The 17,072-nt window shown below is 33.6% G+C and overlaps 1 protein-coding gene across 2 annotated transcripts; it reads left to right on the forward strand.

Annotated features, from left to right (window-relative positions):
* Positions 1-7,843: 7,843 nt before the first annotated feature.
* LOC114269838 (alpha carbonic anhydrase 1, chloroplastic) lies at positions 7,844-13,062 on the forward strand. 2 transcript variants are annotated; one of them, XM_082919545.1, is made up of 6 exons: positions 7,844-8,038; positions 8,427-8,644; positions 9,761-9,864; positions 10,444-10,549; positions 11,753-11,917; positions 12,665-13,062. In XM_082919545.1, the coding sequence occupies exons 1-6, from the start codon at positions 7,945-7,947 to the stop codon at positions 12,803-12,805; spliced, it is 828 nt and encodes a 275-aa protein (XP_082775671.1). In that variant the 5' UTR covers positions 7,844-7,944; the 3' UTR covers positions 12,806-13,062. The 2 variants fall into 2 exon arrangements, with proteins under 2 accessions (XP_082775671.1, XP_082775672.1); XM_082919546.1 differs by lacking the exon at positions 11,753-11,917 and having other exon boundaries at positions 7,883-8,038.
* The last annotated feature ends 4,010 nt before the right edge of the window (positions 13,063-17,072 follow it).

The raw sequence follows: 17,072 nt of genomic DNA on the forward strand, positions 1-17,072 counted from the left end.
AGATACACATTTCCTTCTTGTCTCTAGATGACCTGGTCGAGACGTAGATGTACAATAGGTCTTGCTGGAACAGCATTTGGAATTTTCCATTTTTTTGGAAAGGTAATATCATGCCAAGGTATCATTCTGGGGACTGCTACCTAAGAGTTAAACCTCCAGGATACCATTGAGTATCCATAGATTACAGCTAAACCAAAAGACCAATCTAGTAAAACTCCTCAGGGAGAATCCAATACTATGAAAGAAGCACTTCTTTCTAATCCAGAAAACACTTTTCTACCGACACCTTTTATAGAAGAAAAAATACTCATTATAGAGAAACATGATGAACAATGGATGAGGGAACAATGGGAAATTAAGAGGCGGTATCTTACCACTCAAGTTTTTCCACCGCATTTTGACCAGTATCGCTATGTCTATGAGCAAATTCTCATTGACACTACTTCCGTTGAATTTACCTATACCCTTGTGGAACCACACCGGACAAATAGCCCTCTTTGATTTATTAAGGCTATCATCAGAAATATAATGTCTATTTTTGCTTGGGGGATACGTCCTCATACTACCAGACAACTCAGTATTAAAACCAGAGAACAGAAATTCGGTTATTGGGATTATATTGATGCTTTTTCTGAAGCATTTTATTATCAGAATTCAGTTAACAATCATTCTTGATTTTTCAAAATCTACCATGACGTGTTAAAATCTAGGATACCTAATTGGTTCTATCTTTGGTGGAATAAATTGGTCCACCCATGGATATCTTACCAAAAATACTTCCACCAAAATTCAGTGAATGGCAGGTACCCTATTCTCATAATCCAGGCAACCGAGAAATTGCCATGTCCAAAACTTGGGTCGTTTTGTGTTATTAATTTTGGAATCCCTTGGATTTGGAAATGGGATTTTCAGTGCGATTATTTGCAAACCAATATTCCTCGCTGGAAAAGAGGGTTTTATGCTAAGTGATGGAGTAAAGGTATGGATCTCCACCAGGATGAACTTATCAAGAAAATCAAAGCTAACACTAAAGCTTGTTGGGATATGGCACCCAAGGCCATTCCCCCTTCAGTATCATCCAACATCCATTCTTGGATATCCAAGAAGCTCTTTGTAAACAATTTCCAAATATCTCATAAACATAATTAATTGTCAAAAGTATGGATTACATAGAGGAGAAATTTCTTTAGACCATTACCAACCAATCCCAATCCAGAGATGATACATCTATACATTGTGTCAACACATGGTGATGAAAATGAAGAAGCAGCGTCAATAGTACTAGTTGCTCGATCTCTGTGTAGTAGTGAAGACCCAGTCTTAGCTTGAGAATCACAAAATTCAACATCATTGCTTCAGAAAACATTGGAGATTTTTAGGATTCTCTCACAGGCATGATATCTGATGCCTTAGCAAAAGACACGAAAGGAAAAGGCAAAGCTTGATTTCTCGTTACCAGCCCTTCTTTCCAGATAAGCGTTAGCACAAAGTGACAACCACCAGTAAAAACAAATAATGCAACTTTCAAAAAGGCAGATTCTTAGCCTGCCATCCAAAAAAGGAGTTCTCAACTTTCTTGCTTCATGACAAAAAGGATTAGATTTGCTTTCGATTGAAGATAAGAATGATCGACTCCAATCCATCTAGGACACGCAACCTGTCTTCACCATTATCTTTTTTGATTTTAAAATTTGTCTACAAAAGGGAACGCTTCACCCTTGTTGAAGCACACACAATTTCAATCTTTATTTTGGCATCTCTCCCTCTTTTCCTTGTAATATCAAGCAGCTGTATTACTGGTTTGAATGAATAAAAGTATTTTGTAAGTATTTCTTTTATGTATGCCTGTCATATTACTAGCTTTTTTATGTGATATATTATAATTTCATCAGCATCAACGTTCTTTCTATTTAAATTTATTATCAGATAATTATTTACGACCATCTATAATATCAGTACTTGAAAAACTAGATCACCAGATAGCTCTAACAGAACAACAGATCCAAGAAGAGATCTGCTATTTGGTGGCCTTTCTTAGGCTTCCTTCCCAACAGTAGAATAGTTAATGAGACCATATATTGCATAATTTGAGTTTAGTATAGTCATAATATGGGTCGTAATATTCTTGGGTTTGTGCTAATTAGGGACTGATCAAATTGAGGGTAAGTGAGACGTCACCCAAGTTGTGTATGGCGTTTTAGAGCTATTGTTGCAATAATTGCTTTTAAGGCCTGGTTCCCAGTAAGTCAGTGATAGACGTGCTTATGTTGCAACCCAACTTTAAATTTCTTTATTTTGCTATCTCTTTGGGGTTAGCTTTATTCATTTTTTTTTTATCAACCAAAAAAAAAAACTTTATTGATGAAATCAAACATTCAGTACAAATGAAATTACATCAATAATGTAGAGGCAAGAGCAGAAAGCATCATAGTATAACTTCCTAATCCCAACTGGGTTAGTACCAAGAAGAATATCCAATCATATGCTAGCTCAAGTCAAAAAAGTTGATGAGAACCAATGGAAAAGGAAAAGAACAAGACAAACAATCACAATTCTCAACACAACAATACAACAGCTAGCAGTCATCAAAACCAGCAGCGACCACTGCAGCATATAAAGACACAGCGGCAGCCACCTCCGAATCTCCTCTGTTCCTCCTCTAAAGCATAGCTCTTAGATGCACTTCCTCACCTGCTGAATGCTTAGCACGATTTCATTTACAGAATAGAAGCAACCTAGATTATGTGATTTTATCCAAAGAACCTCTCTTACTTTGATTACGTCACATAATTCTTCTAGATTTGGTTGAGTATTAGTAAAAATGCACTCATTTCTATATTTCCACACAGACCAAATCACTACTATAGGGACAGCTCTCCATACTTGCCTTTCCTTCTTCCTGAATTTCCAGCTCAGCCACCATTGCATGAAAGTTTCAATTGACCCTGGTACTACCCAGCACAATCCCCACCACTCAAATGATGCTTGACCAAACTTGCCACACAAAGGGGCAGAAAAGTAGGATACGGTTCAAGGATTCCAACTTATATTTACACAACACACAGGATTAAAACTTGGCTTTATTCATCTTCCACTTTCTAATGCATCTGCTCCAATTGTTTGGTTAGAACTGCATAAATATAATGGTTAGAACTGCAAAAATATTAGACTTCAGAACTAGGAACAAAATGAGTAGGATATGAGTGTTTTTTTTTTTTTGTTTGTTTGTTTTTTCTTCTCTTTTTTTTTTTCTTTTTATTTTTTTATATATAGTTTTTTATTTAGAGATTCACACGAGGTTGGTTTAGAAGTTATACTTTCTGCCAAATCCAATGGTGACATTTCTCAAACATTAATGTTTAGTTGGGGGATTTGGGAAGGGATTTGGAAAAGGTAGGTGAAATATGAATAAAATATATCTACATTTCACCTAATTTCACACACTTTTTCTCTTTCCTATTAATGGAATAACTATGCACTTTAAGCATTAAATCATCAAAACTAAAATGAAAAAATTGTACTTTGTACGGTATGTTTTTGCAAATTAGCTGAGATTGTATCCTATATGCTATTTGTGCTAAGTTCGGTTGGTTAGAAGTGTGTGAGACCGATGGGATCGCCAATCCAACCTAAGCTAAGCTTCAATTGATTCCCCTTTAAAGCTAAGCTACATTTGTTGTCGTTGTATTGGTATGGCCAACACATGACAACCCACCTTGAACGTGTCAGAAATCATGATTTTAATTCCAAGGAAGCAATACATTTAGTGTCAAGTATAGATCATCAAAAATTAGGATTTTCAGATTAAGATGAAAAAATTAAAAACGAAAGTGAAAACAAAAAGAAACTTAATGAGTTGCTTCATTATTAGCAAAAGAATGTAGGTTGTCTAATAAGAATATGATGGAAATGTTACATCCACCGCCTTTTTTTACTATATCTATCAATTTTAATTAAACTATAAAGGTATCATTTTAAAAAATTTGCATAGTCAAGATATGTCACTTGTCGTTTAACAATGATTGACCCTTTGACTTTTTAGTTGAGAGTGTATAGGAGTGACCAACTAAGTTAGTCTAATAAATTAATTAATTTATGAAAAATAATTTAAAAGTAGATTTTTTTTAAATAAAAAAATCATCAAGAATGATGTGTCACTTCAATGACATTTTTAAAGTTACAATTAATAAGGGTTGGTGTTTTGATATGAAATGTAATGAAATGACTACATTATTGTGTATGAATATTTTATACCAAAATTTTATTTGTATATTATTGTTATTATTATTATTATTATTATTATTATTATTAATTTATTCATTTTGACACCCAAACAATGTACACAAATACTATAGTGATAAACATCCGTAGTCCTACAAACAAGGACAAAATCAATCTTGTAATTGTCAAAAACTAAGAGCAAGCACACATAATTTGATCAATTGGGGTACACTTCTACTTATGAGATTAGGAGATCTTTGGTTTGCATTTCTATTTTTTTTTTCATTTAATTTTTATTTTTTTGAAAAAATTAGAAAAATTAAAAAGTATTATTCTAAGGTGCCCCTCTTTAGAATAATACTAAGGCCTCATTTGGAAATATGTTTTTTTTAGTAACTTTTTAATTTTTTTGCTAAAATACAATATAAAAAAAAATTGTATACTTGGGATGAATTTTTAGTTTTTACGAAAAAATATGCAAAAAGTAAAGAAAAAATGAAATCTTTGACTTTTGGTATATGTTGTTGGTTTTTTGATATTTTTTAGTGACTTTTTAACTTTTAAACTAAAAAGTAATGTTGTCAAACGAGACCTAAGTCTCCCAATCTCCTATAGAGGGTGGGTGTCCCTCTTTCTTTTTAGACTAGGTTGGTTATATTATTATACCTAACTTGTTATTCTACTTAAATACTGAAAAGTCTCCTATATCCTATATTATTAATTGAGTGATGATAGAGAGCACTAGAGTTGGAGCTCTAATGCCAACTCTAGTGATTTGGCACTACATAAAAAAAAGAAAAAAAAATGCAACATCACATGCCAAAATATCAAATCATAAGGTGAGGCCCACTTCTAGAGCTCCTCATTTAGAGGTCTCAAACATTTTTGATTATTAATTATACTCAAATGATGCTTGACCAAACTTGCCACACAAAGGGGCAGAAAAGTAGGATATAGTTCAAGGATTCGAACTCAGATTTACACAACACACAGGATTACAACTTAGCTTTATTCATCTTCCACTTTCTAATTAAAGGTGAGCATGGTCCGGATTGGTCTGAATTGGAATAAAATCAGAACCAATCCGTTATCTACGGTTTTTAAAACATTGGAACTCATCCAATCCATTTAAATCGTGGAACAAATTCGAATCAATCCACTTAAACCCAGATTGGATTTGTTTAGGATTACGGATTCATATAATTAAATTAACAAAAAAAATAAATAAATAGAGAACATTTTAATTTCATAAAAATATAAACATAGTATCATATTAATTCCACAATAGCAACATGTCTTTCTATAATAGTGACATACTGTTCAAAAATTTAAACAATCATAAGAAAATTGGTTCTACTATAAGTATTTAGACCATTACAAATTAACACTAAAAACCAACAAACAAAAGCAATAAAAGAAGATACTATGCAGCTTTAGATTTGGATTTAGGTTTTATATGGAATAAGAAAAGATACTATGTGAGATGATGCATAACATAAATATAGGCTATTTGTATACGGTCCGGATCGATTCCAATCCAAGACCGTGGGGTTCAATCTGAAACCGATCCATGGACTACGGATTTTTAATTTTTTAATTCGAAACCGAATTACGAATTCAAAAAATCAATCAAAACCTACTGGATTGAACTGGATTAGATCGAATTACGAATTTGACAGATTCCTTGTTCATCCCTATTTCTAATGCATCTGCTCCAATTGTTTGGTTAGAACTGCATAAATATAAGACTTCAAAACTAGGAACAAAATGAGTAGAATATGATTTTTTTTTTCTTTTTTTTATATATATAGTTTTTTATTGGGACATTTATACACAAGTCCTAATTTATGAACTTATATTCCATCAAGTCCTAACTAAGATTTTTTAGACTTTTAAGTCCCATTAAATTTTTAATAGTCAGAATTATCCTTGTTCATCATTTATAATTATCTATATAGGAACATGATGATTTGACATTTATTTTGTTTTTGAAAACTTTAAAATATTAACTTTCAAATTGAAAAAACTAAAAAAAATTATGTGCAAAATTTATTTTTTTTTGAAAATTTTGAATTATTTTTTTGTGCAAAACTGAAAATTTTGTATCTATAAAAAAGCATGATGATTGAACATTAATGTGCAAAATTGAAAAGAAAAAAAAACTTTGAAAATGAAAAAAATTAATAATATTCTCAGTTTTAAAACCGAAAAAAATCTGTTACTATTCTCGATTTTATAAGATAGTTGAATCAAACCAATAAGTATAAGGGTAAAAATATTTAATCTCATGCTTTTTTTTTTTAATCAGTTAGTGAAACAATTATCTAGAACATTACTGCGCAAAATTAATAATGTTTTTAATTTTAAAAATTAGAAAAAACTGATAATATTCTCTGTTTTATTAAATATGACTTATTGGTTCAAAAAATCTTAAATAAGACATAAGCTACCATAATATTTATAAATAGAATTTTTATGTAATTAATTCTTTTTTTTTATTTTTTATTTAGAGATTCACACGAGGTTGGTTTAGAGGTTCTACTTTCTGCCAAATCCAATGGTGACATTTCTCAAACATTAAGAAACTTCAAGTAATTTGTTGGTTTGGTGACTTGGTAGTGATTGTTAAGTCATATGCTATTATTAATTTTCTTTAGTCCGATGAATAACCTAGAAGACAGTGGTAGCTATTTTTCATTGCTTGAACACACTCCACATACAGCTACACGGCACTTCAAATGAGCAAGAAGCACCAACATGCACTGATTGATTATTTATTTATTTACTTATTAGCTTTTGTTTCTGTTTATTTTAGGATTAGAGATGTGAACCTGATAAGTAGGAGTCTCTGAAGGGGTGAGCGAGGGGGGCAGGGGGGTTATGAGAATACCCCCTCCCTAACTTATCCTTCCCACACAAAAATATATTTGTCGCCTAATAAATGGAAATATGCAACGACATCGTTTAATAGGTATGGAATTCATTGGCGACAAATTACATTCGTCACAAAAAAAATTATATTTTGTGACAAAAATATTCGTCTCCAATGAGCTAAAATAATTCGCGCCAATGCAAATGAAATTGGCGTCTTATTTTTGCAGACGAAATTTTGTTTTCATCCCCTATACTTTTGAGAAAAATTAAAACAAACGACAAAATTAATATTTCGTCATCTTTGAGTTAAATTTTAAGACAAAAAAAAATTTCGTCACCAAATTTTGTCACAATAGGCTAGATTTCTTGTAGTGCTAGCCGGTAGTCTTATAGGACCACAAGAAGGCACCTGAAAAGAACACAAGGAGCGATCTAACAAAGCGTCAAAAGGCGAGAGAAAATGAACCTCACACCATGGTGCTTCCTTATACACCACTAGGACCAACGTGAAAAAATGACTAAACATAAAAGACATCGCTATTTTTTTTTTAATCTAAATTTATTAGGGAAAATTGCAAAAAAAAAATAAAAAAAAATGACACCAACTCAAAATAATTGTAATGTCGTGGAAGTACAAGCAATTTATGTATTAGATTGTGCAATTAAGTCTTGTATTTTCATCTTTTTTAAAATTATTTTGAGTTTATACCATTTTATTACAATTGTCCCAACTCATTATCCAAACACAACTGAGGGATCTCAAAAAAGTATCCCTAACTTCTTATAAATAGCAGTAGTAGTAGAAGATATTAGACATACAATTGAATTCTAAACAGAATTGCACCTTCAATGGCTGCCCTACTCACCTTCCTGGTCATTATAGGCACTGCATTCTTCTTTGTCGACACCTTTGCCATTCCTATAGCCATACAGCTAGAGGAGGGTATGCTCTCTCTCTCTCTCTCTCTCTCTCTCTCTCCATTTCTTATATATATATATATATGCTGTGCTTCTCCTCTATATGAAGTTGGAACCTAGACTAATATAAATCGTTTAATTACATGGATTTTAATGGATTTGGATTACATCTTACAAATCCAATTAAAATTAAATTTAAAAGTGTTGAATATGAATATTCATTTAAATTCGTTTAAACGAGTTCCACCACCTCTACCATCACAACCACGATGCTACTGCTTCTACCATCACTACTCCACCTCTACCACTATCGCACTTTTCACCACCATCACCGCTGCCAATCGCTAGGAGGAGAAAATGTTTTCATAATCCAACTAACAATGATTAATTTTTTGTTTTTGTGTTTTTTCCAGAGCTTGAAACAAGTGCTGCGTTTAGCTACTCTGGCGACACTGGCCCTGACAAATGGGGAAGCTTGAGCCCTGATTATAAGGCATGCTCGAACGGAAAATCACAGTCTCCAATTAACATTGTGGAGGACAAAGCTGTTCGTAATAAAACCTTGAAGCCCTTAAGAAGACAATATTACCCTGTAAATGCTACGTTGGTTAACAATGGCTACAATGTTGAGGTATGTTACCCATCGTCATAGTTAATAAAAATTTTAAGTTATTTCAGGAAAACATAAAATATTTATTTATTATCCTTCAACGTTTGAGGTTTGAGTTGTCCAATTTGTAACGGAATTTTTGAAGTTAATTAGATGGAAATGTTATATTTTTATCTATTTTTTCATATGAATTTATATCAAATTCATGAATTTGACGATTCATTTCCTTCATTTATTTACATTCTTGCCAATTATATATATTGGGTGGCTCATTTGCAAGCACAATAGGTAAATGGTAAAAAAAAAACAAAATAAATAAATAGAGCGTGCGTGGAAGTGACAAACTGTAACTTTGACTTTGAATTAGTGAAGGGTTATTTATATGACGAGTTTTTAAATTATTGAAAAATATCATTTTGATTTCTTAAATTATAAAAACATATAAATAGATTTTATCAACTATTAAAAAGTATTATTTTAACTCTCTAAACTATAAAAAAGTACAAACAACCCCCCCAAATTATAAAAACGCACCAATCAATGTTTTTGGTTTCAATTTTCTAAAAATTGAGTTTTTTATTTTTCATATATTTTTTTTATTTTTAGTGAATATTTTTAAAATTTTAAACAATTTTTTTACTCTTTTAGATACACTTTACTTAGATGTATCTAAAAAGTAAAATTTTTGTAATTTTTTTTTTAAAAATCAATAAATATACAAGAATACAAAAAATATATTGAATTCTTGTTTTTTTTTTTTTTTGGTATTTAGTAAATTTTTTAAAAATTTTTTCACAAATATTGTACTTTTTAAGTGTATTTATTGATTTTTTAAGGGGATAAACCGATACTTCTCAATAATTTAAGGGATTCATTTCTATGCTTTTATAGTTTAAAGGATAAAAATAATATTTGTCAATAATTTAAAACTCTCCATGTAAATATAGGCTTATGAGGTTTTCACGAGACCTCTTGCACATTAGTTTATTTATATAAATGAAAATATCAAGTTTCTAGGTAGGAGAAAATAAGACCTCTCAAAAATGGAGAGTCTCTACTAATCGCAATGGTAAAAAAAATGATTTTGTGGCATTAAGAATTGTATATTATTGCTCAATGAAGAATTTTTGCATGTAGATGGAATTTGGAAATGCAGGAGTGTTGATTGGAAATGGAAAAAACTACACCTTGCAGCAAATGCACTGGCATACTCATTCTGAGCACACAATTAATAACGTCTCGTATGTTTTCTCTCTTTTGAGTCTTGTACAAGTCCCATAATTGTTACAATTACAATGACATATAAATATTTAGACAAATTTCATTTTACCTTCCTGTGCTTTTATCCATGTGCGGATTATCCTGGTGTTTTTGTTCATGTGCGGATTACCCCATTGTGGTTTGTGGATTAAAGTGTATCATCAAATATTCTGCCCAATTTAACAATAAGTGTGAAACATGTGGCAGACATAAGAGAGTTATATGCTTATTTTCAAATTTTAAGGGGCTAAATCGCATATGGAATAAAACACAAAAGGTTACTTTGCATTCCAAACAAATGATGGAAATATCCATAGTTTACACACTTAAATCACTTACATATTGGGGTATTTTAGTCTTTTTTATTAAATCGTTAACAAGTAATGGTGTATTTCAGTTCACAAACCGCAAAAGGGCTATGTGGTTATTTACAAAAATAAAAGGGATAATCCCACATGGACTAAACAACAAGCGGATAAAGTGAAATTTCCCTAGATATTTTCTACTAGTTAAAGTTTTTGGAAGCAAAAAAGCTTATGGCTAAATTTTGATAATTACAGATTCGATGCAGAGCTTCATCTAGTCCACCAGGCTAGCGATGGCAGCATCTCAGTTATAGCCATCCTTTATGAACTTGGCAGCAAACCTGATCCTATTATTGCCAAGGTAGAACATATCTTGAATTTCATCATATTTGATCAATCACAACTAGGGATGGAAGTGGAGACGGGTTTGTAGTGCCCGCCGCCGCCTCTAATCATATTTTGGATGGGAGGAGGGCAGGGCAAATCCAGGGAGGTGGCAGATGAGGAGCGGTAGGTGGGATAATTATGGATAATAATTGTTAAGTGATGAGAATTATATATTAGAGATAAAAGAAATAAAAATGAACGTTGAGTGTAATATTTTGGGAGTGTTTTATCATACACACCCCACATACTATATGCACCTTTAGTTACATCATTTTCTTCTTTAGTTATGACATTATTTTGAAATATTTGGCTATGATTTTTTTGTGTTTTGGTTATGACTTAGAAGAAAGTATGGAGTTATGTCATTTTTTCTGTAGTTATAAGGTGCATATGATGCACACACTTTGAGGACTGTGTACCATAATCTTTCCCAATATTTTGATATTTTAATCCTATATTTTAGAAAATTAAATTATATGTATTATATACAAACAAATATATTTAACAAACATTATTAGGGTGGAGGTAGGGTAGAATTAATGGGGTTGGGAAGAAAGAAGTAGGATCCCCTCCAATCCAAAGGATTGGAGGGTACTGTTTGGGTCAGTGAGGCTCACCACGAGTCCCGTTTCTATGATCTAAACATTTCATTTTGTTGGGCGATTCGTGCATTTCATCCGTAAAAGAAATTAAGTGGGTCCGACAATTGTAACTTGTTTAATTTTTCACTAAAAGAATAGAAAACAATTATGTTTTTAAAAATAAACTATACATTTTTTTAGTGACAAATGCAACAAATTAAATAAGTTACAATTATCGAATTGATTTAAATTTTTTTGTGAATGAAATAGACGAAATGCCTGACAAAATAAACTATTCAGATTATCGAAACAGGACCCGTGAGGGCCCCTATGGGTTTAAACAGCGCCCTTCAGTCTAAAATCTAAATTAGAGGAGATCCTAATCCGAGATGAAAAACCAATCCTTGCCTTAATAAGACTTATCAGGGATGGATGGAGTAGAGAGAAATTGGCATCCCTAATCACAGTTTGGTGATAGTATTATAGCCAAAAATAGAAGTGACTATGAGAAAACTTTATATTGAATTTGTTATATGGTTTTAAAATTAACGAAAGAGTTTGACAAGTTCCTAATTTGTGGTGCTTCATGGTTGCAGATCCAAAGTAAATTAGCTAAGTTGGCAAGTAATGAAACAGAAATTGATATTGGGACCTTTAACACCTCGCAATTGTGGAAAAATACCCACAAGTATTATAGATATGTTGGTTCTCTCACCACTCCTCCATGCACTGAGAATGTTACCTGGCATGTCTTGGGCGAGGTACTACCTAGTTCATTTCATCAAAAAAAATTTCATTTGCTTCTTCTAGAATAATTAGAATATTTTATTTTCTTAAAAAGAACGAAGGAAATACTAGTATAATAATAAAATCTGTGTGTTTTCATCAAAAATACACTAGAATATGACAAAACACACCAACACGCAGTGGAATATATTGAACTAATAAATTGTGTTGACATGAATTCGGAATTTTCATAAAGGTTTGTTCCTAGGAAAAAAAATGACAGGTTTTATTTTAGCATAATTTAGTAAATATAGTTACTCCTAATATATATAATAATACTATTATAACTATCCAAGTAAATTTTTAGATCTTATTTTGTTGGGATTGTACGTTCTTTTTCAGAATCTTTTACACTTGTATTAATATTTAATAAAATTAAGTCATTAGACAATACTTAATAGTAATCTTTTATATGGATGACTATATAAATCTCAATATGTTTAATTAAGGGGCAATTACACCTCAATGGATTTTTCAATAAATAATTATGTATTAATGACAAATATTACAATCATAATTATTAATATATATAAAATTTGTAATTATTTTTTGATAATACTACTTATTTGATATTTCCCCTTTAACTAATCAATTATTAGATTTTTACACATTTTGACAGATTTCAAATCTGTTTCCAAACATTTTTATGTATTTTTGAGTTCTTTTTTATTACTTTTAAAACATTTACGAAATGAAAATCTTTATCCTTGTACAAAATGCAGGAGAGATCAATATCTAAAGACCAAATAAATGCTTTGAAGGCTCCATTGCTACCAACATGTAAGAATAATTACAGACCTGTGCAGCCATTATATGGACGACAAGTTGCGTTATTCGATGATAATAATTTATACGAGTATTGATGAAGACAAGTCACTCTGAGATTTTACAATGGGATAGTTAAAAAAGTATGTTATATGACAAAAAATAATAAAAACGGAATCGAAAAATATGTGTTAAATTGTATTAAGAGTTTGTTAATTTTAAAGAGTGATTGGTGGTGCAAATTGCAATAGATTTGTGTTAAAGTGTGTGTTAAATATATATATATATATATAAACAATAAATAAAATAAATAATAATTGAAAAATGTGGTGGGCCCCACCCACTGCACTATCAATGCCCCCTCTCTCTCTTTCTCTTCTCTTTTTTCTGCTTGTTCACTTAGCATCTAGCACTAAAAACAAAGTCGGCTAGCCAAAAAAAAAAAAAAAAACAGTCGACTGATCAATTGGAAATTTTTTATTTTTTTTTTACTTTAAGGTTCTGGACGTTTCGGCGAACGACTGGCTGAATATCTAGCCAAACGACCCCACGTCATTTCCCCACGTCTCCCTTCTCTCTCGCTAGCTAAAACGCTTGCTACAGTTAACACACATGTTAGCGCAGAATACTAATAACTGACACTAACACATAAATTAGCAACTTCATTGCAACACAAAACAGTGTTTTGAGCTAGCCCAAAATTAACAATTCACACTAACGCAGCATTTTGCTAGTACATTGCTAATGCTCCAAGTAGAAAATGCTTCAAAATAGTATTGAGGCTCAAATAAAGAACAATCTTGGCTTTGTTTATCTCATGAATGATCTTTGATTGGTGTGGGGATATATTTTCTGATTACCAACACGTGGCAAGGTGACGTCGACGTGTCAGTCGAGGTGCCACGTGTCCTGATCGTGACGCCGAGGTGATCTCGGCAAGGCCGAGGTTATCTCCGAAGATATAGGAATCCGAGATAAACGGATAAGGGACAAGAGTCCTAGAATGAAGAGGGAACTCAACTTGAATATGGACAAGAGTCCTAGATTGGGAGAAGATTTCAGTTTGAGTAAAGATAAAACTCTTAGAGAGTTTATCCTAATGCCACTGGGAGTCCCAGATTAGCAGTAATCCTAAGTCCATTAGGGCCAAGCTCCTATTGGGACTAGGATTGTATTGGCTATAAAAGAGAGGCACCCCCATGGGTCTAAGGTATGTTTTTTTTATACTCAAGCTTGTGAGTTGAATAGTTGATTGATTTATCTTTGAGAGATATACTGACTTGATCGTCGGAGTACCCCCGGGTGGTCGAAACCACTGTGGGATTCTTATATTTCTGTTGCAGGTCAGTCAGGTGCCATCTATTCTGCCAGTGCTCTCCAGCTGGTTACTAAGCGGGCAGTGTGGTCGGAAAATCACCCACACAATTTGGCGCCGTCTGTGGGAAAGAAAGAAGAATAGATGGCCAATGACGGACAGAAGGATCAGATTAGAGACAATACTCCTACTGGAGTGGGAGACCTATCGATCTCGACATTGAAGGGGACGATCGCAACACAGAAACTCGTGACCAGAGTCACGGAGTGAAAGACGCCGGCCAGGAAGGTGACGCACCAAAGACAACAGATCGAAGCGGATACTACAACGAAGATGGCCTCCAGGTATGGAAGGATAGATACCTGCGGAGGAACGAAGACCCTTCCAGAAGGGATGCAAAGACAGGGGGCATGAGCGCTCCCAAGAAGATAACATTCAAGTATAGAAGAGCTCAACCTGAGTGAGCAAATCCCGGATCCCGGCCAGAAGACATGATCTCGGCCTAGATGAGTAAGTCCGAGAAAAGAAGAGCTCAACCTGAGTGAGCAGATCCAAGATTCCAGAAGATAAGATCTCGGCACCTGAGTCCGAGAAGAGAAGAGCACAATGAGCAGATCTCAGATCCCAAAAGATAAAAAAGAAACACACAAGATCAAACTAAAGTTGGCCAGAAGTATGCTAAGGCCGAGGAAGACATGCCGGGAACAAAGGCGTCGGAACAAGAAAAGAGAAACGGCTCGCCGATGCGAGGCCAAGAATCAAACTCAAGTTGGAGCCAAGAAAGATCAATAGAGAAACCAGGGCCGACAACCTCGGCTTGAATTCAACCTCGGCGACAAGGTCGAAGCTACATGTATGATGAGAACCCAAGTGGATTTTTAAGTTCACACTGGGGGGGCAGAGAGAAGAAGAATGCGTTTATCACTTGTTAAAATTTGTAGCAATTTACAAGTTGGTTAAACCAATATGATGCTTAACCGAAGTTAAGCCAAGATGATGTTTAACCGAAGTTAAACCGAGATGATGCTTAACCGAAGTTAAGCCCAGATAATGCTTAACTGAAGTTAAGCCGAGATGATGCTTAACCAAAGTTAAGCCGAGACGATGCTTAACCGAAGTTAAGCCGAGATGATGTTTAACCGAAGTTAAACCGAGATGATGCTTAACCGAAGTTAAGCCTAGATAATGCTTAACTGAAGATTAAGCCGAGATGATGCTTAACCGAAGTTAAGCCGAGACGATGCTTAACCGAAATTAAGCCGAAGATGATGTTTAACCGAAGTTAAACAGAGATGATGCTTAACCGAAGTTAAGCCCAGATAATGCTTAACTGAATTTAAGCCGAGACGATGCTTAACCGAAGTTAAGCCGAGACGATGCTTAACCGAAGTTAAGCCGAAGATGATGTTTAACCGAAGTTAAACCGAGATGATGCTTAATCGAAATTAAGCCGAAGATGATGTGTAATCGAAGTTAAGCCGAGATGATGCTTAACTGAAATTAAGCCAAGATGGTTCCTTATCTTCACTTGTTGAAATTTGTAGCAATTTACAAGTTGAAGTTAAGCCGAGATTATTCCTTAATTCACTTGTTGAAATTTGTAGCAATTTACAAGTTGGAGTTAAGCTGATTCCTTATCTTCACTTGTTGAAATTTGTAGCAATTTACAAGTCGAAGTTAAGCCGAGATTATTCCTTAATTCACTTGTTGAAATTTGTAGCAATTTACAAGTTGGAATTAAGCTGATTCCTTATCTTCACTTGTTGAAATTTGTAGCAATTTACAAGTTGGAGTTAAGCTGATTCCTTATCTTCACTTGTTGAAATTTGTAGCAATTTACAAGTTGAAGTTAAGCCGAGATTACTGTTTCTCTTCACTTGTTGAAATTTGTAGCAATTTACAAGTCGAAGTGAAGCCGAGATTATAGTTTGCACACTTATAGCAATCTACAGGTTGATCCAACCAAAGAAGATGCTTAACACTTGTTGAAATTTGTAGCAATTTACAAGATAATGTTAAGCCGACATGTGATCATCTGTTGAAATTTGCAGCAATTTACAGGTTAAGGTAAAAGCTAAGTATATTATTTAAACACTTGTTGAAATTTGTAGAAATTTACAAGTAGGTCATTGTTATAACTTGAGAAAAATTTACTGTATATGTTAACACTTGTTGAAATTTGTAACAATTTACAAGTAGGCTAGATCGAGATCACCGTTTAAACACTTGTTGAAACTTGAGAAAAAGTTTGCAAAGTTAACATTGAGTAGTATATGTTTCACACTTGTTAGAATTTATGAAAAGTTTGCAGGTCAGTATCTTGCCGAAATAAAAGTTTTGTAGCTATTATACCCGAGGTATGTAACCCAGAGAAGATTGCACAAAGGAGGCAAAGTATGAAAGGCATACAAAATATTCTAAGTATAGAATCATGCAAGAACAGTTAGAAGAAGATCAAAATAAAATTCGTCGTGATTGACACGCCTTCACCTTACAACATCATCTTGGGAAGGCCATGGTTGCATGCGATGGGGGCAGTTCCCTCAACGTTGCATCAACTATTGCGGTTCCCCACTGAACATGGGATTGAAGAAGTCAGAGGAGATCAACTGCAGGCGGAGAATTGCTCCATGGCAGCAATGAAATCCACCTGCAGCATTCGAGAACTAGAGAAGGCAGAGATTGAAAATGAGGACATAGAGGTACTAGATGATGTCGGCAAGGAGCCAGTCGAGAGGTGTGAAGAGGCACTGAAAATCTTCGTCCAGGAGAGGGATAAAGAACGCTTCTTTCTTCTCGGCTTAGGCTTAGCCGAAGAAGAAGAAAGGGAATTGGAAGCTTGTTTGAGAGCAAACATTGAGGTATTTGCTTAGACACCCTATGAAATGCCTGGCATTGACCCCGAGGTCACGTGGCACAAATTGAACGTCGACAGGTCAGCCAAACTTGTAATCCAATGAACAAGAGGGCCAACGTTGATACACGTCGAAGCAGTAGAGGAAGAAGTAGACAGACTTCTGGAGCTCAGGGCCATCCGAGAAGTTAATTAC

Source organism: Camellia sinensis, chromosome 3 (assembly GCF_055761805.1).
Source record: "Camellia sinensis isolate YWXY chromosome 3, ASM5576180v1, whole genome shotgun sequence".
Lineage (NCBI taxonomy): Eukaryota > Viridiplantae > Streptophyta > Magnoliopsida > Ericales > Theaceae > Camellia > Camellia sinensis.